This window comes from Lissotriton helveticus, chromosome 8 (genome assembly GCF_964261635.1).
Source record: "Lissotriton helveticus chromosome 8, aLisHel1.1, whole genome shotgun sequence".
NCBI classification, from domain to species: Eukaryota; Metazoa; Chordata; class Amphibia; order Caudata; family Salamandridae; genus Lissotriton; species Lissotriton helveticus.
In genome coordinates this window covers 268,855,282-268,878,222 of record NC_136069.1, presented here as the reverse complement: position 1 = coordinate 268,878,222, position 22,941 = coordinate 268,855,282, and the positions used below count along the sequence as shown (strand labels likewise).

At 42.9% G+C, this 22,941-nt stretch overlaps 1 protein-coding gene across 6 annotated transcripts in view; it reads right to left on the bottom strand.

Moving 5' to 3' along the window:
• The window catches only part of GRIA4 (glutamate ionotropic receptor AMPA type subunit 4), a 933,658-nt gene that overhangs the window by 135,740 nt on the left and 774,977 nt on the right, over positions 1 to 22,941 (bottom strand). For all 6 annotated transcript variants that reach the window (XR_013599810.1, XM_078657023.1, XM_078657022.1 and 3 more), the window contains exon 8: positions 13,052 to 13,156. Coding sequence is in view for 5 of the 6 variants with exons in the window: in XM_078657023.1 (XP_078513149.1) it covers positions 13,052 to 13,156 (105 nt within the window). In the remaining variant the exon portion in view is untranslated. The remainder of the gene's footprint in view (positions 1 to 13,051; positions 13,157 to 22,941) is intronic.

Here is a 22,941-nt window from a genome sequence, read left to right as displayed (position 1 = left end):
GTAGTCTCTTTACAAAAGGGCAGGTAGGTAATCTATTTGTGGCTGAACTTCAGCAATGTTTTGGTTTGAATGTTTGGTTTTTTTACGAAAAGGGTTCTTCTGCAAATTACTTCCAATCAGGAGAGTAAATGCTGCAGTCTATTTCCTGATTTCTAGTTTAGCCCCAGTTTGTGTTCCTCTATACAAGGATGGTTCCATACCAATAGAACCTTCCCACAGACCACAAGCAAGTAACATTTTCCATACTTCTTGAAAATATGGGATGGTAACCATTGGAAATCACTGAGTAGAATATTCATCATAACCACTGAGCAACTCCAAAGTTGAGTCTTGATGAAATAGGGAGTTTCTCTGGCATGTCCCACAGCCCTTTCACGTTACCTTACCTTCTACTAAAAAAGAGAAACAAATAAAAAACTTGGGGGCAGCTTTACAAGCCCCTTGTGACACTTTTATGCCGCCGTTTGCGGCATAAACAATGCGCCACGTTTCAACTTATTTACAACGTGACGCATCTAGGCAGATGCGTCACGTTGTAAAGCCCTGCGCCACATGAAACCTGCGTCAGGTTTCATGTGGGCGTTCTGTCGCAGGGTGGGCGTTCCCTCGCAGGAAAGCTCCCTAAAACTGGCACAGTGAAATCTACATGATTTCACTGAGTCAGTTTTCCGACGCTGCTGTGTCAAATCCTTACGCCTGCTTGAAGCAGGCGTAAGGAGTGACGCAAAACGTTAAGTATGGGTGGCCCCTGTGCATTGCAGGAGCGGCGTCGCACCTGCGACGCAACTCCAGCAATGCGCCTCCCATATGCCACAAGATGCGTCACGCATCTTCCCTTCTTTGCACCATGGTGCGCCGCATTATAAATGCGGCGCATCTGTGGTGGCGGAAGGAGGGAATTGCATGACGCATCTGTTCTGGCGCATCCCTGCTGATTTGCAGAGATGCGCCAGAACATGTAAATATGCCCCTTGGTTTCATTATAAACCAGTCATGTATGCCATCTGCAGGACAGAGGGGGCATAAATGAAGCCATGCAAAAAACACTTGGTTGTCGATTTATAAAAGCATTTATGAGTTCGGAAAGTAGAAGTAGATGAGTCCTCTTTACATGATTACCTTTGTGTATTGGCCTGAAATGTCCAACTCCCCATCAGCAGAAGTGCAAAGATGGTACAGTCCTTTCTATTTGTACTAATTATATATGAATATTCTGATTTTATACCTATATATGCTGTTTTGGAGCCAATTCACAAGGCTGTCTTAAGAGTACGTAAAAGAGTACCTTCAACTAGTATGACATAGTGATGAAACTATACCTTGTATGAACAATGGCCTTTGGACCCTGCGTTTCCAATCGCTTGCTCCAACCAGCCCATGGGATGCGACAGAATACTAATAATAAGAAAGACCAATGAAACGCACAGCAGCGCTCCAGGCTTCCATGTAGAGTTGTTTCACATCTCTACCTCTGCCTGTTCTTTAGCGCACATAGAACCAGAGTACTTGATTTAAGTATAAGTTTAGCTTCCAGTAAATTTTAAGCAATGCTGATTCATTGGGAAGGCTGCAGAATGTGTTAATTGATTGCACTACTAGAAAAATATACGTTTTCATTCAGGCAGCCAGGAAATCATGCTCACAGTTTATAACGAAAAACGCCAAGCGGCTGCCAGTATTCATGAATCTACTGCAAGGAGTTTATTGCTATTGCAATTCAAAGACCTGCTCAATCCACTTTTTAGAAAATGATGGTGTTTAAGAAATTCACCAAAACCTCTTCCTCAGCTGAGGGATAATAAAGCATTTCCAGTGCCAAGCACAATTGCAATATTCCAGCACATAAATATTTGCAGCAGAAGCACAGTAAGACTTTCTAGGTGTTCAGGGGACTTTATGGGATAGTTGTCACCATAGTGGCGAAGGCTTTAATTAGTGGTGTAGCCAGGATTTCGTGATAGAGCAGGATTGGACTCAAAATGAACCTATTTGGGCCTAAGTAGTTCAGACTTGTCACTGAACGGCATCTTCATGTGTGCCCCTCCACAGTCAACCTCTCTGTGCAGGGCAAAGGGTAGTATATTTATTTTATATGAGTATTTACCTCCACTAGAGGTCTTTCTTTTACAGGCTCACAGTGAAAAAATGTCAACAACCACAGTGAAATGTTGATCTTGATAGGATCCAATCGTACAACTATGTTTCTGAGATAGTATCCCATCCGTCAAACTTTAATCAGGCCGAAATTTGTTGAAGGCCCATTGTTGGTCAAGACACTAGAGGACTGTTTTAAAATGACTTTAGGTGATGATGTGAACAGGGTAATGTTGCTTTCCGAAACATAAAAAGAAATTGGTGCTACGTCTCACCAAAAATTTCCAAGACATGTACAAATGCACCATTGTATACTAGATTGTAAAGTCTCCATTTGGAGACAGACGATGTGGCGTTAACTTGATGCCACATTTATGCAAATGCATACAATTTTAAACCGGTCCTAGGAAGCTTGTTTCCGGTCCAGGGAAGGCATGGCTTGGCAGTTCGGGCTGGACTGTTCCCATGAGGCACAGGGTCAGACTGATTTGCATATGGCCATGTCTGAACTGGGGTGGCAGAGTGGGCTAAAGAACGGTGATGGATTAAACCCAGATCTGTTGACTGGGTGTGAATGTTTGATTGGTTCAGATGCTCCATCCATCGCCACCCCTTTTGTACCGCTTTGTTCGCCATAAGTTGGCAGGGTATTCTCAGACGTGAGTCCCTTGCTCACTTTGCCACTAGATTCAGGCAAGCCTGGCTGAAGACGGCTGGAATGCCAGAAACCGGTCCTAGGAAGCTTGTTTCCGGTCCAGGGAAGGCATGGCTTGGCAGTTCGGGTTGGACTGTTCCCATGAGGCACAGGGTCAGACTGATTTGCATATGGCCATGTCTGAACTGGGGTGGCAGAGTGGGCTAAAGAACGGTGATGGATTAAACCCAAATCTGCTGACTGGGTGTGAGTGTTTGATTGGTTCAGATGCTCCGTCCATCGCCACCCCTTTTGTACCGCTTTGTTCGTGTATACAGCCTTTACAACTAAAGTTTTACAACGAACTACCATTACAACGCAACTTTTATAACGCAAACTATTACAACGCATAGCGCTGGGGGGCGCTCTAGGATAGGGAATAGGTTAATTTACTATCCAATAACCTTCCCTACTATCCACGGGGACTGGAGTTGGAATAGTAAATTAAACTATTCACTATCCAGCGCCCAAAAGCATTATGCGTTGTAATGGTATGCGTTGTAAAACTTGCGATGTAAAGGTAGGCGTTGTAAAAGTATGCGTTGTAACGTCATACATCCCTTTGTTCGCCATAAGTTGGCAGGGTATGCTCAGACGTGAGTCCCTTGCTCACTTTGCCACTGGATTCAGACAAGCCTGGCTGAAGACGGCTGGAATGCCAGAAACCCGTCCTAGGAAGCTTGTTTCCGGTCCAGGGAAGGCATGGCTTGGCAGTTCGGGCTGGACTGTTCCCATGAGGCACAGGGTCAGTCTAATTTGCATATGGCCATGTCTGAACTGGGGTTGCAGAGTGGGCTAAAGAACGGTGATGGATTAAACCCAGCTCTGTTGACTGGGTGTGAGTGTTTGATTGGTTCAGATGCTCATTTATTTATTTATTTATTATGCATCTTGTATTGCGCGAACTAAACCCGGAGGTGTCAAGGCGCCTAACAAAAAAGATCGAAATACAGGGCACATCTACTCATACGCTTGTGCAAAAAGACGTGTTTTAAGAGCAGCTCTAAAAGTCTGAAGGGAGGGGAGGGACCTTAGCTCTAATGGAAGATCATTCCACCATTTGGGAGCCAGATGGGAGAAAGCCCTACCGCCCCATCTGGTTTTCCGAGTGCGCGGGACGCGGAGAAGGAGATGATTAGAGGAGCGGAGGTTCCTGCCAGGGATGTAGTAAGACAGGATGGAGCCAATGCCTGTAGGGCTACTTTTCGCCAGAGCCTTATAGACCATACACATGGACTTAAAGACTATCCGCTCCTTAATCGGAAGCCAGTGAAGCTGCTTTCTGGCCAGCGTGGCCGAAGAGCGACGGGGAAGGTCAAGGACAAATCTGGCTGCCGCATTCTGGACTACCTGCAAGCGCTGCAGCTGACTCTTATTCAGTCCAGCATACAGCGCATTGCAGTAGTCCAGGCGAGAACCCAGAAGAGCGACAGCCAGTTGCCTTCTTGCCTGCAAGGAAAGGTAGTTCCTAATTTTCCTTAGGATGTGGATTATGCCCCAACAGGTAGATATCGTCCTGTTGACCTGTTGGCACATCCCGAGGGTGGGGTCAATCATAACCCCGAGATTTTTAGCCGAGGAGGTGGGTTTAGGGAAGGCACCCAATGAATCAGGCCACCACTCCATGGACCAAATGTCTTCCTTTCCGCCGAACACCATCACCTCGGTCTTCTCCCCATTCAATTTCAGTGAGTTGTAAATCATCCACTGGCTGACAGCCTCCATACAAAATCTAAAACTGGAGGCTGTCAGCTCGGTTGACTGGGAGAAGGACACGAGGATCTGGGTGTCATCCGCGTAGGAGACTACCTCCATCCCAAAGGATCTAATAAGTCTGGCAAGGGGGGTCACATAGATGTTAAAAAGGGTGGGGCTAAGCGCCGACCCCTGAGGGACCCCACATTGCACAGACAGGGATGGAGATAGAAATTTTCCCAGCATTACCCTCTGCTCTCTATGATCGAGAAAAGAGGAGAGCAGCCCCAGGGCTGCCCCCCGGACCCCAATCTCACCCAGTCGAGATGTTAGGACACGGGGAGACAGGGTATCGAAGGCAGCCGTGAGGTCCAGAAGGATCAGGAGGGATGTCCGACCCCCATCCACGCTCATACGGATGGAATCGAGCACCAGGGTGAGGGCGGACTCGGTGCTATGTTCCCTCCTGAAACCATGCTGGGAGGGATCCAGGCAGCCCGAGTTCTCTACGAAGACAGCAAGATGCCCATTTAAATGGGCCTCAAGCATCTTCGCAGGGGCCGGGAGCAGTGAGATGGGGTGAAAGTTCTTTAATACCCCTGGATCTAGAGAGGGTTTCTTAAGCAGAGGTTTTACCACCGCATTTTTCCACTGCTGTGGAAAGACACCCTCCCTCATTACCCCATTCATGATGTCAAGCAAAGGGGGTAAGAGAGATCCTCTACACTGCTTCAGGATCTTAAGAGGGCAAGCATCCAGCGGAGACCCTGACTTCGTTTTGTCAAGCAGCGTCTCAAGATCTTGTAGAGACAGCGGAGGAAAGGATTCCAGACAGCAGACCGGAGGAAGCTCAGCCGAAGCAACATCCAAGACCACTGTGGCCGGAGGCTCAGCCGTTGATAGCCTCTGTGACTCCAAGGAAGTATAAATGTCCGATATTTTGGACTGAAAGAAGAGAGCTATGTCATTGCAGAGCTCCTGAGATGAAATGACAGGATCGGGGACCTGAAGAGATGTAAGAGAGTCCGCGATCCTGAAGAGCTCTTTGGGAGATGACAGGGAAGAAGTCAGGGCCATCCATCGCCACCCCTTTTGTACCGCTTTGTTCGCCATAAGTTGGCAGGGTATGCTCAGACGTGAGTCCCTTGCTCACTTTGCCACTGGATTCAGGCAAGCCTGGCTGAAGACGGCTGGAATGCCAGAAACCGGTCCTAGGAAGCTTGTTTACGGTCCAGGGAAGGCATGGCTTCGCAGTTCGGGTTGGACTGTTCCCATGAGGCACAGGATCAGACTGATTTGCATATGGCCATGCCTGAACTAGGGTGGCAGAGTGGGCTAAAGAATGGTGATGGATTAAACCCAGATCTGTTGACTGGGTGTGAGTGTTTGATTGGTTCAGATGCTCCGACCATCGCCACTCCTTTTGTACTGCTTTGTTTCTAAATATGGACAACCTTAAAATGCTAAATCCCTATAACTCCTTTAAACGTGTAAAGTTAAGACGCATGATCATGCATAAGGTAAAACCAATTGAGGTTTCTACAAACTGAATGGTGATTTGCATTATACATTGGTAAATAAGGAATATTTGGCATGCGCAGCATATTAGCCTCAATTGACAGATCTGTTTCCTGGTACATGCGAATGTGTCTACCATGCTTATTAAAGCCATTATAATTTCTACATGGGGAACATTTAAATTGGCTGTAATCCATCCAAATTGACATTTGACGAAATGCGAAGATACCATTAAGCTGAGCCTCAATGGATGGAATTAGGCTATAAAAGGCTGAATGCTCGACTATGACAAATATAAAAAAAAAGTTTCATTCAGTTATAAAAATCTTAATTCTTTCAATTTTCTGGAAAATGTTAATAAAGCATTCTTATAATTGGCACGCTGGTCACCTTATCAGCTGAGTAACATCACACATTACGTCACTCGTGGTGCATTACCATATTGACTCACCAACACCTACCGCAGGTGTTCCCCGCCCATACTTGTATGAAAGATATACATTTTGAGTAAAACTACACAGGATTTACCTGCAGCACTAATTCTTTCCATGTTTAGTTCCTTCTGCGTTGTACCTTGGTCTGACTTCAGTACAGCCCCAGAAAACGTACAAAAAATATAATTGTTTATATTTACACATTTTCAACAAACAACCATCCCTATGCTGCTGGAAATGGTGAAGCTTCCTTTCCAGAGCTTCCACATTCAATTTAGGGTCTGATTATGACTTTGTCATAATTTAATGCATGGATAACAGGAGGTCAGAATCTCAGACTCCAGCTCAAACTGTGTCACCAAATTCCAGCATTTATACATGTTTCCCTTGGAATTGGGAATAACTACTCAAAATCAAGAATTCCAGGTCCTTTTCTGTGTCTTTATCCCCAGGTCTGGGGAAAACATTTCAGCCCCATTGATCCCGAAAGCTCTGTGTGATAGCATTGTGGGACAAGTGCCATGCTTACATTTGGGCCAATTAATTTGTAGTTTATGAGACTATTAATAACACTTAAAAATGTAATCTATTTTAGACAAGTATACTGGTAGCAAATGAAACATTAATTATGCCCTTTTCACGGCTGTGCTGAGAGCCTCTTATTTGAATTGTCCAAAGAAGAAACATTGTATAGGTCCACTTGCTTGAAACTGAAAAACTCATCATGCCATTTTGGAAACAATATTATCATTCTTTCCTGATATAAGTAAAAAGTAGACATGCCTTTGGGACAAATGAGAAATGTCCTATTGCATTTATTTGTTTACATTTAATCTGCTACAAAATGTATAAGAACAAGAGTGTTCACTCACATTTCTAGAAGTTTATATTGCACACAATTTACTGAAATCAATAATGACATATTGAAACCAGTCTGGGGAGCATGCACCAGATTAGGGAAATTTAGACACAGGCAGAAGGAGTATTTGTGTGGTCAAAACCTCCAGTCCTGTGAACACATAGGGGGCTATTCACAAAGGCATTTTGGAGTATAGTAAAGTAGTGCTCTTCTTGTACTCTTTTATTCTCTTACATGCTATTGTGAATTGGATGGAAAACAACAAAAATGGGAATAATGTGTGAATATTGAATGAGTGTTCCTGTACAATTAGAGCTAATAGAGGGGATTGCACTTTATTTGCACTTTTACTTCAAGAGTGTTGGACATTTCATGTCTGATTTACAAAGGCACCTAAGAGTATGGAAAAGAGCACTGCCCCCTAGGGGTTATAGCTTATGTCTGGTTAAGCGTTAGAGGGATTTGAGTACAATTGATTTAATTTCACCCATGTGTGTTAGATTAGCAAAGCATACCACAAGCAACTAAACTAACGTCTTATGTGCATTCAAGGATTTGAAGTGTGCTTTCAAATTGAGTAATTGGGTAAACCTCTGAACCCGTCCCAGTGTGCAGAAAACGGATAGGAGGGTTTCATTATTGATTTCTAACAGTACTTAATTTTGAAAGAAGTGAGCCAGGAGTAAGCACCATAAACTCCTTTCAAATAAACTGAGGCAAGTCATAGCACTATTTTTTTTAACTAAACCAAATTAATGTGTGTTGGGGCATATTTACGAGACCCTTTGTGCTACAGTTGCACCAGTTTTTGTGATGCGAAAACCACTAAATCAGATTTGTGAGGCCACGTAAAGCCACTTTGCATGGCTTTGAATAACGTCATAGGCATGGAGTACGGCAAGGCTGCACAAATTGCTGAGTTGCCTTACTCTGCGCTGAGGAGGCGTCCTATGGGATTTGCGGTGGGCGTATTCCCACGCAACACCAATGGATTTTGATGCATCCTCAGATTTACAACACCATATAAAATTGGGGAATCGCCAAAACCTTACACCTCCCCAAGGCAGGTGAAACAATGAGAAATAGCTTAATTTCTCCTCTTTTTCCCCTCTTTCTATGTGTGCTGCAGTCTGAGAGAGAGAAAAGCCTCCCAGGATTGCTTTGTGCAGGAAGGTGCTCCTTCCTGTACAAAAACATTTCTGCCGGCAACGCAGGCAGCCGTGCACCATGGAGCCAGGGTGTCTGTGTTTGCGATAGACTGCCGGAATGTTGTCAGCACAGGGGAAAAGGACAGTAATGTGCAATATGCCACAGATACGACGCATTCCTGCCCTTTCACTTTGACACAAGGAAGTACAGGAAGGTGACTTGCTGTGCTGCCCTGTGCCTAATCCCCATAAATATACCCCTTAGTCCTGTGGACCTGACCCCCTGCTGGCAGCATTAACGGGGCGGTATGCTTTACTAGGTCGTTTGTGGGCAACTCTGAAAAGGGAATGCCAAATGTGTATGGAGTACATACTTGGTCTCCAGTGCAAAAGTGTTTCCCAAAGCCTTTCTTTGTGGTTATGCAACTGTGTGTTTGTTGCTTTACTCCTACTGTAGAAAAAATCATAATAATTTTAAAGAACCTTTGACTCTCTCAAATGCACTTCTCTATGACAACTTTCTGACTCATCCTAAACCTCATTCTACTACTATGATCTCCAAAATAACTCTTTCAGGGCTCTTCCTCCTCTATCCCTCCTTGGCTCATACCAAGCCTCAATTTACTATTGTGATCTCCCAAGACAACTCTCTCTAAATTCTTCCCTCATGAATCCCTACTATTACTCATCTCAAACCTCAGTTTACTACTATGATCTCCATAATCCCTTTTTAGAGACTCTTCCCTCCTCCATCTCTCCTTTATGCATCCCAAACCTCCTCTTACTCCTATGATCTCCCAAATAAACACTTCTATGCCTCCATTTTCCTACTCAGTTCAACTAACAGACATGCATGTCCACCACTCAAATTAACTTGTATTTCTCTACACTAATCCACCACTAATCATTTTTCGGGAATAGAGGGCTTCTTGCCAAAAATCGCTTCAATACCTAGTCTGGGGTAGTAAGCGCAATATAAATACAATCACAATAGTTTCAACATTATGCCAAGAATGAGTGATAAAGTACAACATAAGAGCTATCCTGACAGAATTCTGCACATTTTTCCTGTTTCTGTCCACTATTCAACAGGTATTACCTGCAGAAAATTGCATGGCAAATGCACGGATATTACTGCACCAACAGAGGTAGGCACAAACAGTATTTGTACCTAATCCAGTATTTCCAGCCCACTCTGAATTAGGGACTAATTGAATAGTTTAAACATTATTCCGAGAATGAGTGATAAAGTACAACATAAGAGCTACCCTGACAGAATTCTGCACAGTTTCACCGTTTCCGACCACTATTCAACAGGTATAACCTGCAGAAAATTGCAGGCAAATGCACAAATATTACTGCACCAACAGAGGTAGGTGCAAACAATATTTGCACCTAATCCAGTATTTCCAGCCCACTCTGAATTAGGGACTAATTGAATCAAATGCAGTGTGGCTTCTCAGGAAGAATCGATTTGTTTTTCTTCATTTTAGTAACAGTAAAATGATTAAAGATTAAGCTGTGTTAATCTCAATACACTTCAATGAATTAAGATTTAAGTATCCAAAAAGTGAGGTGTGAGATGAGGAATCTGTTAGAAACAGTTTTTCAAGTGTTCTTGAAGTTGAGTTTTTAGGGCACAGGCAAAATACTACTTGTTTCATCTTATAAATGTATAAAGGTAGTGGGAGCAAATTTTAGAATTTTCATCCTGCATCTGGCTTCACTTTACATCCCTGGTCATTTCTACTTTTGATCGAAAGCACTTGGATAACGCTGACAAATGCTTGTAATGGGTCTTAGGAGTTTGGTTGTAAAAAATCAAATCAAGGAACGAAGAGCACACAGGCTTTCATTATATTTTTATCTTAATAACATAAAACTTTACTCAGAGAATACCTACATATATAATAAAATTTCACAGTTTTTACTGTGTAAGCATGCACGTTAAAATGATCGATCATAACATTTTATGACTTCACTATCTCGTCTCATGTATTTTACTAAATAAGTCATCAAGACTATCGACATAGACTGATATTACATGGAAAGCATCTATGCATGAGCTCTCAGCAGCCCTCAGACCCATCCACTAGGAATCCCTCATATTTTCGACATATAGTCCTCTCAGGGAGAGCTGTCTTTCTTTAGGGCTCCTGTGCGACATGGCACTTTATGCAGGGTCACCCCCAAACATTTTGCCTTCACCCTCCTGTTTTCTGAACACGTTTTGTTGTCTTTTAGGACTCTGCATACTTTACCACTGCTAACCAGTGCTAAAGTGCTTGTGGTCTCTCGTTTAAATGTGGTGACATTGTTGTACCCCCAATTGGAATATTTAATTTACTTATAAGTCCCTAAAAAAGTGGAACTACATGTACCCAGCGCCTGTAAATTAAATGCCACTAGTAGGCCTGCTGCACTGATTGTGCAACACCTCAACCCCGCCCTCCCCGAAGCTATGCCCCTGCCGATGAGAGGAGACAGAGTTTTCTGTTTAATTTCTTTCTCACTTCTTTTCTTCTATTTATTTTCTTCTGGGTACTGTATATGAGTGTATACATGTTGTGTGGCTGACAATAGGCAATGTTACGGATTGAGGCTGTGTTATACTTGTCATGTACCATTTTACTTTATTTATTTAGGTCCATTGGGGCTTAATTATCCTGTCCCGTACTCACTGAGATTGTGGATATTCGGGTGTCATGCATGCACATTCAGTTTAATCTTAATTTCTAATGCCCACTATAGGTGAGCCCTATTGACCCTACCTCATCAAAATGGGATGACATGGGATGATTGCAAGTGTTTTGGTTTCAATACCCCCTTGACAATTGAAACCATATCAGGTGGACTGTAGTCTGTGTATATATGACCTATTGCCCACTGGGGTTTAATTGTAATTTTGACACATATCATTACAGCCATCTGTCTTAATATATAGACATTCTGGTGTATGATTTCTGTCTACACAGATTGACACATTATGTCGCACTGTTATTTGTTTACCCAGTTTCACATTCATCATTAGAAATCTATTGTTTTCTCTTCCCCCTACCTTTCATATGTAAAAATGGTCCTGTGAATCTCCCAGCAATTTGGGCATCCCCCTCAACCAGTAACCCCATTTCTTAAAGCCCCTTGATCCTTTTTAGTTGGTCTACAGAAGTGCTGAATAATCCAGTGGAGATAGACATGGAAATGACCTATGCAGCGCCCCTTCATTGATACAATTACACAAGGAATAACACACTCTCTTTAAGGTAAAGGGGTAAAACGCCTTCATAAGGCAGAGCATTATTTTGATTTCTGGGGTATATTCAAAATCCTGCTCTTGTATTGGATTTATGTAAATTCCATTGAGGTTACCTATCACCTGCAACAACTAAGGCACCTTACAAGAAATCAGCCCAACATTGTATATTCCCCTAAGGTAAAGAAATGAAATTTAGAGAAATATGCTATTTTCGTCTGCAGAATAGGCCTGCCTCAATCAGCACTTCGGCATTCAGTAAAGGGAATCTCAAAGTAACCTTTGTTGTTTCAACAAACTGAGGAGCCGCACACCCATAGACATGGCCCCAAGAAAATTAGACTTCACTTATGAATAGTCTGGTACATAACACAATATACAATACAGAAGGGTAATGTTATCAACTATTTCAAATCTGTGCTTATTTTTTATGCTCTTTGTACCTTTCATGAACTTTCACGACTATGGAGCCAATTCACAAAGACATGAAAGACAACATAAAAGAGTACTGCTGTATCACTCATTTTTGTATTTCAACATGCCTTTGTGAATTGGCATCAAAAGATATAAAATGGGAATATCCATGTACAGTCAGCACAGTTATAAAGAACTGTGCCCTCTTTGCCCCCTTAATAATATGGAGTTGGATGTTTCTGGGCTGATTTACAAAGACATGCAAAAGTCCATACAAGAGTGCCATATAGTACTACTTCCTGTAAACAGTTTTGTGAATCAGCATCTTTGTATCTTTCTCCACAGAGTAAATTAATTGTCACATGTTGGTAGGGTTATCCTTTCTCTAATAAGCTTCATTAGAAAAAAATATATATTATATATATTATTAATTATAAAAGCTATATTTTTGTATATAACCATAATTATTCATATTATTTGTGCAGTGTGTATGTGCATCCGAAACAATCGCAAACTATCTGCAAATATGTAGTTTCTTTTAACAAGTTGTTTACACTTCAGGAAAAAATCCTTTACATTCCGAGTGGCCCAATACTTAAAGTAATATTGCACCAGAGGTTTTTCCCATTAGAAGTTTGATGAGTAGAAATTAGGTATACCATAGTAAAACTGCACATTTTAACTTGTTCAGAGCTTCCAAACTCTGATAAAACACTGGATAAAAATTTGCATGCATCTTGTAATACGGTTTTCACCAAAATCAAGATTACCAGTGCACCTAGAGTGACAGTGGGTGTCTATGGACATGGTGGGATTGTCAAAACAGACCAGGCTGAAGGTAAACAACATAGGTCCAACCCCTTAAAACTCATTCTACACGTTATCTATGTAATTTACATTTAAAACATAAGTTGAAGTATTTTGAATAAAATTACTCCATACCCTCACTGGACCTGTGCTCTTCAGTTCAAGGACATCCATAGTGTAGTTGACTCTACGCCCGTAGTGATCAAACTGAACGTTTCCTGTCAGCCCTTGAATCCGAACCTAAATTGAAACACAGCATCAGCATTCACAACTGCTCCGCACAAATACGGTTTCTCTTGGTGGAGCCAGACTGACATGTTACTTTTTAATTTAAACATTAAAAACCATTATGACATTTGAAACAAGCTTGTAGCAATTATCACTTGGGTTAGTAAGACATATTTGGTGGCGTATAGCAGGCTACCAAGCATACTTCAAAGTTGTTAAATATTAATAATTAGAGCTCCCGGCGTTATGGTATTTTTTTTTTACATTTCCATCTGTATTTATCCATATTTTTTTCCTCCATCTTATTGGTATTTCTCCATATTTATTTTGTGTGTTGCGACTATATGGAGTCATACAATGGTATATTTCCACATTTATTTCACTGAGAAACATGCACTCATACTTTGCTGCCTGTCGCGTTTTAGCAAATTAAGCAGCTAAATGTAGCAAAACACTACCCCTTCAGGTAACTATGAGCATTATAATGCAAATATATATTACCATACACCGGAATTTAGGGGAATATCAACCCTCAGCTGTTGTCCTAGAAATCACGAAAAACAGCATGAAGAGAATCACCCACAAGAAGCACACTTTTCTGTAAAAACGGAGAACTGGGAGCCTTGATAATAATACACCTACATACATTCTTCTTCAATCCAGGAAGAGTCCGCCGCAAAATGTTAGATGAGGAAATAGTTTCCAATTAACCTTAAATTTTCAGTTAAATACTCAAACATCTTCACAACTAAAATTGAAAATAAATTCACCCATCCAGCTCTCTTACTCATGAAACTAACATTTTTACATAAAATATGTTTGGCCTGGGCCCTAGGATTTGGTGATGGTGCTCAAGTAGTCATATGTTAGACCAGTGCCAATGTGTGCTGCTATTTGGATATCTAATTCTCTGTACTATAGATAGAGCATTATGTTTTACAAGGATGTTGGCCATGAGGATCAACAATATCTTATTAAGAAATTATGGGTGGTTCAAGCTGGTGGCCGTGTAAAATAGTGAATTAACAAAGTAACTAAACAAGAAATTGTTCATAAAATATGGAACAAAAAAAACAAATGATTGTTGTGGATATTATGCTCAATGTCTTTTGTGTTAAATTGCTTTTATTATAGATTTTAATTGTATGCTTTAAATTATTTAGAAAAACTGTCCTGAAGAAGGTGTTTATTACAATACCGAAACGCTGCGCCGACAACTGTTTTTCCGAATCTTTTTTAATGAGACAATTGTTTTTCTGAATCTTTTTAATGAATGTTTTTATGTAATTATGTACACAAATGTATTGGAATAAATTGTGCTTTTTTAAATATGATTTGTTATTGTTAATTTTTTGATTTATATATTTTTGACATTGTAGCAACATTTGTTCCCATTGTGTTCCGTAACTTCATTGATCACCAGCATACGTATTCTCAGTTTTTATGGAAATGGGACAGTGTTAGGGACATCTTTTTGATTCATGAAATTTAATTTACACTGCCGTGTTCTCACATAGTTTTAAACATATGGGGCCTGATTGCGATTGCGGTTTTCCCGCATCCTCCGGGCCGGCGGAAGCCACCGCCGGCCCGGAGGATGCGGAAAAACCGCTGCGGACTGAAAAAGACCCCCCGCCAGATTAGGATGGCTGGGGGATCGTTTTTCAGTCCGCAGCTTTTCCGCCGCGGACGCCTTCCGTCCGCGGCGGAAAAGCTTCAACATGGCTGGCGGTGTCTATCAGGCATTTCCGCCATGTAAAGGCATACGGATTTGTGTTTGGGGGCCCGTTGCGGGCCCCCAGGGGTGAAGGGGGGGTGGGGGGTGGACATGGGGGGTACCTATGGTACCCCCCTGCATTTGCCTGCACAAATCGGCAGGCACCGCGAGGTGCCTGCCGCTTTGTGCATGCAAATGCACAACATACATTTTTTTCATTGCGGCGGCTGCTGCTTCAAGCAGCACCCGCCGCAATGATAAAGATACAGGATGTAGGGGAGTACAGCACGAATGCGAACAAGCTGTTGTTCACTTCACACCAGATTGTGTGCACTTTTTAGCAAGAAATGCATTCTCTTTCAAGAAAATGGACGTGAGGACGCATTTCGTGCTAACAAATATGCGGCTGATAGCCAGAAACTCGTCCTAGGATGCTTGATTCCGGTCCAGGAAAGACATGGTTTGGCAGTTCGGGCTGGACTGTTCCCATGAGGCACAGGGTCAAGGCTGATTTGCATATGGCCATGTCTGAACTGGGGTGGTGTGGAGTGCAAAAAAAAGATGGATTTAGGCCCAGATCTCTGTACTGGGGTGAATGTATGACATTGTTCTGCATTCTGTCCATCAACTGTTGTTTTGCAAATGTCAAAGTCAGCATTTTACGTAATAATTCATAACTTTGCACGTTTTGGTGCATTTTGTGTAATTTCCATAAAGGAATTTACACAAATTTCACTTAGGCCTATTTGAATCACAGTTATTAACATCCTATAACCATGAGTTTATAATAATGATTATTTGAACAAACGTTACAATGGTTGCCATCAGGTCAAAGATGAAGTGATGTCATTCCTGTAATCTCACAGGGAGTCAAAGGGTAGGTGTTGTTACTTCACAACACATATAGCGGGAAACAGCCACTACACCTCAGCTGTTTTCACGCATAAACGTAACTACGCATGTGTTACAATGCATGCACCGTTACCATGCACAGCCTTTACCATGCATGCCTTTACATTGTAAAGCTTTTTGTGGAAAATGTATGTATGTGTGTTATCAGCATCGTTAGAGGAAACTGACCCTTCCAGTTCCTCTGTACGAAGTGCATCGCGTCTCAGAAGAGCTGGAGAGGGGACGTTGGGCAAGGGCCGGGTGTGGAAGGGAAAGGAGTCTCTCAGGGGCCTGTTTTTAGGGTTCAGGGTAGGGGTAGTTTGAAGAAGGTCTGGGGGCCAGGGGGTTGTGGCAGGAGGGAGTCGCACAGGGGTTCATATTTAGGGTTCGGGGGAGGGCATTTGGTAAAAGGGTTTGGTGCACGGGTCAGGCAGGGGTACATAGGAGGTGTATTTTTTTTTAAAAAGGACGGGGGCGAAAGGAACTGGACTGGAGAAGGGGTCAGAAAAAACCTTTATCACGAAAATGCTCTTAACAGACATGCTTTTAAAAAGAAATTCGATGTAAAGGTATGCTTGGTAAAGGTTATATCTGATAATGGCATTTGAGTTGTAATGCATTCTAATGTCATACAACCCATATAGCTTGCATGAAATAACGCTTTCCTTCAAATCTTTATCTAATAAACAACGTAAATAGAACATTATTCACTGACCTGTTCAGGACTTAATCTACTAATTTTTTGATTTCATTCATGTACAAAACAATCTGTTAAACTACCTACAGTATGGATACAAGCTTGTACTACTGCTTAAAATAATCATGTTAATACCTCATGTACAAATTGTTTTACTCTAGAAATAATTCCAAATATTTGATTGCATATTCTAAAATATAAAATAAATGAAGTATACTTTTCCCATTTGCACTTCAGTGTACAAAATTATTTTTAATAATAGGTTACACAATGAGGCTTGTTCACAGTTCACAGTTACACATGCATGAAAATATATAAAATGTTAAACAGGGACATAAATAGCAGGTTGATTTAGGACAATCTCGTTCTACTCATTAAACAAGATATATAAAAACACTTGCTGTATATTTTTCCGCTACTGTATTGGGCCTTCATCTCTGTAAAGTGCCTCTGCTCAACTAGGTGCAAAATGATAAAACGCAAATATATGCTCCTTTTTTCGCAAAGACAGGTCTGTGTACGCAATTCAATTAATGCCAGGGTCAAATCCATTTTACCACTTTCCTTTCAATGCCTGCACATTGTCCAAATGATGGTTCATGTTTCTTAAATAAAATGTCTGCCTGTAGTTGGCAAAATGGATTTGAGTTAAGCATACTGGTGCTTGACACCTGGTGTCACCTACAAGCTTCTTTAGATATAAACGTTGATGTCAGACTGGCCCCCCACACTGGACCTGCCTTACCCTCCACTCTCACTGCTTGATCCCATCCCTTTTCTCTTGACAACCAGCTAATTTTGAAAGCATCTACTGCCATCGCCATTGCCTTACTTCTAAACTTTTGTCACTGATTTTGTAACCGCGTTACTTGCACACAAGCCTTGTGCTAAGTAAAACTGAACGTTGTCCCTCTGTAAAGGTTTTTAAGTACCCCTCTCCCAATTAGATAAACTTAAACTTAGAGAAATTATTTGTCTGTAGGGTGCCACAGTTATTTCTATATCAGTTGATAAAGCAGGATCATTAAGTTTGTGTACCTGCTTTTTATGTCTCACCTACAGAAAGCTTTATCTTCTTGGCAATAGCTCATGATATCACACAACAAACACTACTCAACACGCAAAATACACATACATACATCCAGATACAGGAAGGGACTATTACATAGCCCCATTCAACCACTGGGTACTATGGTTCAGCTGGCTTCAGTCATTGGTTGACAGGGTAGCCCAGCACCAATGGTATCAGCCCATCGCATTTCGTGGGTGCGGACTACTTTAAACACTGGCATTAAATTATTGCTGTTCATTTTTTTAATTGTGAAGGCACACACCCCCCTGTGCTCTCTTTATATAATTCAACTCCCCCTCTACCATCCCTCACCTACTCATCTTAGTGCTCCCCTGCCAGTCCCCATCACATCAATTGTAATTCTTTGCCCTATTTTTTTTTATTTCTGAGAGCATAACAGTTGCCAAGGGCTACCAGTAGACTCACTTGACATTTAACCCACTTCCAAACTTAATTGTGTGGTATGTTTAATTTATTGGAATGATATGACTATCAGTCAATGGCAAAGTAAAAAAGACACAATGGCTTCTGCATGGCATAACATAAATCATGCACGAGTTGCGATGCAAACGCATGCCTGCATCGCATGCATGTTTTCCCACTGCAGTCATCATATAATGATAACCAGAGGTTAATTTGTAAATCAAAGTGCTAGGGCCCTCGTCAGGAGGACGCAGCAGCGTGCACCATTCATTGCCCTTGCCAGCACTGCCAAATACAGTACCAACACAACTACTAACCATCACACTCCTACAAGTGTGACAATTCATACTATTCAAGGCTTCCAAAGCTATAGAAATGACTTAGGTGGCAGGTATTAGTAATTGTTAATGTATATTTGTTGGAAATGGCCCTCACAGTAGGGTTACCCCCAAATTTTTTGCCTTCCTCCTCCCATTATTGCTGAATTCATTTTGGCTGCCTTTAGAACTCTGGGCACTTTACCACTGCTAGTGCTAAAGGGCATGTGCTTTAAACATGTTAACATTGGCTTATCCACAATTTGCATATTTAATTTACTAAGTCCCTAGTAAAGTTCACAACATGTGCCCAGGGCCTGTAAATTGAACTAGTAGGCCTGCACCACCGATTGTGCCACCCACTTAAGTAGCCTTTTATACATGTCTCAGGCCTACCACTGCAGAGCATGTGTGTGCGCAGTTTTACACTGTCACATTGAGCTAGCAAGTTAACCCTCTTGCCAGGCTCAAACCTTCCTTTTTTATATATTTAAGTCACCATTATGGTACACACAGGACAGTCCAAGGTCAGGGTATAGCGTATTTAAAAGATAGGACATTTACTTCTAAGTTTAGAAGTCCTACCAGTGAAAAACTCTTTAATTAATTTTTCACTACTGCAAGGCTTATATCTCCCATAGGATAACATTGGGATTACTATATTACAGTTTATGTGTAATTTCCAATTGGAAAGTGGTTGGACCCCCACGTTTTGTGCCTCTGGAATCACATTTTAAAATCACAACTTATGGTGAAGTCAGATTTTAAAATAGTAATTCTGAAAATGCCACTATTCGAAAGTTGGCCTTTTCTTACTTAGCCATTTGGTGCCTGCTGCCTATCTCTGAATACATGTTTGAGGTGGATGACAGCTGGGCTTTGTGCATTCCATCTAGACAGCCACACACAATGGGAGCTTAGGTGTGACTTGATCGGCCTTAATGGGCCATTAACTGGCTTGATGGGGGAAGAGCTGAGCACTAAACTTAAACCGAAACTTCAACTTCCTCCTCCCAGGCAAAACGCTAATGATCTTACTAAACACTACAACAAATCCATCACCGAGGTCCTTGACTAAATTGCCCCTGCCAAATCAAAATCTCTAGGAAACATCCCCTCAAAATCCTGGTTATTGCTGATCTCAACATCGAGAGACGTGCGCTTAGGTTAACAGAACGCACTTGGAGACAACATCCCTCCCTCCCAAACCTTGGCTTCCTCAGATCGTCTCGGGGTAATTACAAAAAACATATCCACAACGTAAGGGCCTCCTTCTTCCGCATCCAACTCGACCGAGCTAAGAATAGACCTAGGGAACTATTCAACATTATCAAAAGTCAAACAGCGTCGGCCCGACCCAAATTGACTGCCACTACCAAAAGATGTGAAGAAATTGCTAATTTCTTTTCTGATAAAATTTCCAAGATTGATCTTTCTTTTGCGGTTTCTCCACCACCACAGGGCTCCTCACTCCTACATACCCCCCCTCCTAAGTCACCCTGTTCAACTTCGCCCCCTCCAGACTCTGTTCTTCTCCCGCTCTCTGCCACCCCCTGGAACATCTGCTAGCCTGCCCTCAGCCCAAAAATAATGGATCTTGGTTTCACTTCTGCCCAGTTACTGAACGAGAAGTCCTCAACATCATCTCTAAACTTAAACCCTCCTCTCATACCTTTGATCCACTCCCCGCCAACCTCGTCCAAGATTTAAAGTATATAATCTCACCTTACTGGACTTCCCATCAACACCTCCTTAGCCTCCGGCTGTGTCCCTGTTTCCCTCCAACTGGGCCAATTCGCTCCCATCCTCAAAAGGGCTACTGCCGACCATAACAACCTTAACAATTTGCGCCCGATTTCCAACCTGCCTCTTCTTTCCAAAGCCCTCGATAAATGCGTCCTACGACAACTGGACAAACATATCGACTCATTCAATCTTTTTTATACATTACAATCAGGCTTCCAAAAGGGCTGTAGTACAGAAACCGCGATGCCCAACATTGTTGACGACCAGGGCCGGACTTGCCATAGCGGGCACCGGGCATTTCCCCGGTGGGCCGCTAGGGTGGGGGCTGGTTTCGGGCCCCTGGGGGGCCGGTTTTGTTACCGGGGTCGGCAATATCGGCCCCCTGTAACAAAATCGGATGAAACCGGCCCTTGCAAACTGCTCGGCTGCACTCCCCCTCACTAGAGGGGGGGGGCAGCTGAGCAGTTTGCCAGGGCCGGTTTCTGTTCCCAGTCCGGCCCTGTTGACGACATCCGTCACTCCCTCGACAAGGGAGAGGCTTCCCTTCCCGTCCTCCTGGACCTCTACGCTGTTTTCGATACTGTCAGCCACCCTACCTTACTCAACATCCTCAAAGATCGATTTGGCTTCAATGGTCCTGTTCTCGAATGGTTTTCCTCCTTCTATCAGCACAGAACCCAGCAAATTAAAATCAGCATCTGCCTCTCTAAACCTATGCCTGCCTCCCTGGGTGTTCCTCAGTGGGTCTATTCTCTCTCCTGCTCTATTTAACCTCTTCATGGAGCCCCTCACCCTCATTCTAAAGAATGCAGGTATCAATTACCACCTCTATGCTGATGATACCCAACTTTACTATAAAATCAAACCTCATGCCGATATTCTGCACCTAAATGATACCCTGATTAGGATTCAACAATGGTTCCATCACAATCACCTGAAACTGAATCCTAAAAAAACTCAAGTCATTCCCTTTGCCCCCCAAAACAACCAGCTCCCCATTCTACACTGGCTCGCCGACCTCAAAGCTCTCAACTGCTCCCTGGCCTCCTCGAGCTCAGTTAAATCTCTCAGAATTAGCATTGAAATATCAGCCTTTCTCCCCACATAAAAAACGCAGCTAAAGGCGCCCTCTTTTCCCTACATCACCTGAAGAAAACCAAACCCTTCATTCCTGTGGATGACTTTAAATCTGTGGTCCAATCATTAGTTCTCTCCAGATTAGATTATGGCAACGCCTTGCTCGTCGGATCACCCAAAGTACACCTAGCCCCTATCAAATCTGTCCTTTACCTCGCAGCCAGGTTTATTTCTGATTGCAAGCGGTCCGATCACATCTCCCCCATCCTCAAAGATCTCCAATGGCTTCCCATCGACGGTAGATCCAGCTACAAGACCGCATGCATTACACATAAAGCCTTACATCTTCAAAACCCACTGTATCTCTCACAAAGACTTCACAAAGCGGGCTGCGCTAGAGAATTGAGGAGCACCAACGCTCTTTTACTGGGTCCTCCTTTGGTTAACAAAAAATCTACCCAATCACGCTCTTTCTCTGGTAATGCGCCTACAATCTGGAACTCTTTCCCCAAGGATCTACGTTGCAACCCCTCATACTTCAGCTTAAAAAAATATCTCAAGCGAGACCTTCTCCTCAAATACTGGGGTCCTTAATGCTGGCACCGTACAGTTTTCTCGCATCCTGCCCATTATTATGTTATGTTTCTCACCGCCTTTTGCCTGACTGCCACCCCCTCCTCTCCTCTTCACACTTACCTCCACCCTCATTTATCCAGCCCTCATATTTTCACTTCATACTCCTTCATGCCACCTCCTCCCCCTTCTGCCCCCTGACTCCACCCCTTTCTGATTCCTCTCTCCACTCCCCTCTACAATCCACACTGGCTCTGATATCCAACGCACTTTATGGACTAAATGTTACGTTTGATTTCCTTGTCTTTTTATTTATCGTTCTGTACATTTTGCTCATATCTTTTGCTTTTCCATTTTTTTGTACTAATGTATCACTGCTTAGTGAGTCCACTCACATCCCCTGTAAAGAGCTCTGATACCCTTGGGTCTAGCCAGCACTATATAAAACTGTTTAAATAAATAAATAAATATATTCGATGTCTCCCCCACTTCAAAGGCCCAACTGGGTATAAGTACTGGACCTCTGACACAATCAACACTTCTGGACTGCTACTTTGCTGGACTCCTGCTCTGCTGACCTGCTACCTGCTGCCCTCCTTGCCTGGGTGAGAAGAATTGGACGTACACCACTTGAACCCAGAATTACTCCAAGGGCTTGTCTGTTTGCCTCCTATTCTGAGTCTCAGGGAAATCAAACACTTCCACTAACCCTGCTATAGCACCTGGACTCTGCCATCTGTGGGTCCTGCCTTGCCAAATGGTGCCAATCCAGTCCTGGGCCTTTAGAAGTGGGCAGAAAGTGTAGCTTCAGCGACGTCCACCCATTGATGCTGTTGCACTGCTCGGAACTGGCACATCTCCATTGACGCGGACACATTGCCGCCTCCGCAAGCATCGAAAACATTGCATCGCTGACTGTGTGGCGCATCATCTTCACCTCTGGACGCAACCTAGACTTGTGTGGCTCGACAGCGAAGCATCGCCTACATCTAGGGGTTCAATGACTACGTATCTCTAACTTGCGATGATCAGAACCGACGCATTGCCTACATCTGGAGGGATAGACGACGCATTACCTCCTGTGCTCCTTGTATCTTGTCCTCAACCCGACCGCAAACTAAGCTACTGTTTCAGTGGGCCAGGGCAGATCCCTGTATCTGGCCTGTGCTCCATCACAGTTGGCCTGAACTTTTGGATTTGAGCGAGTCTAGCGTGACCAGATAGCCCTGGTTCACATGTTATGCTTTTAAACACTATATTTCAAGATGTTCATTATAAATTCAT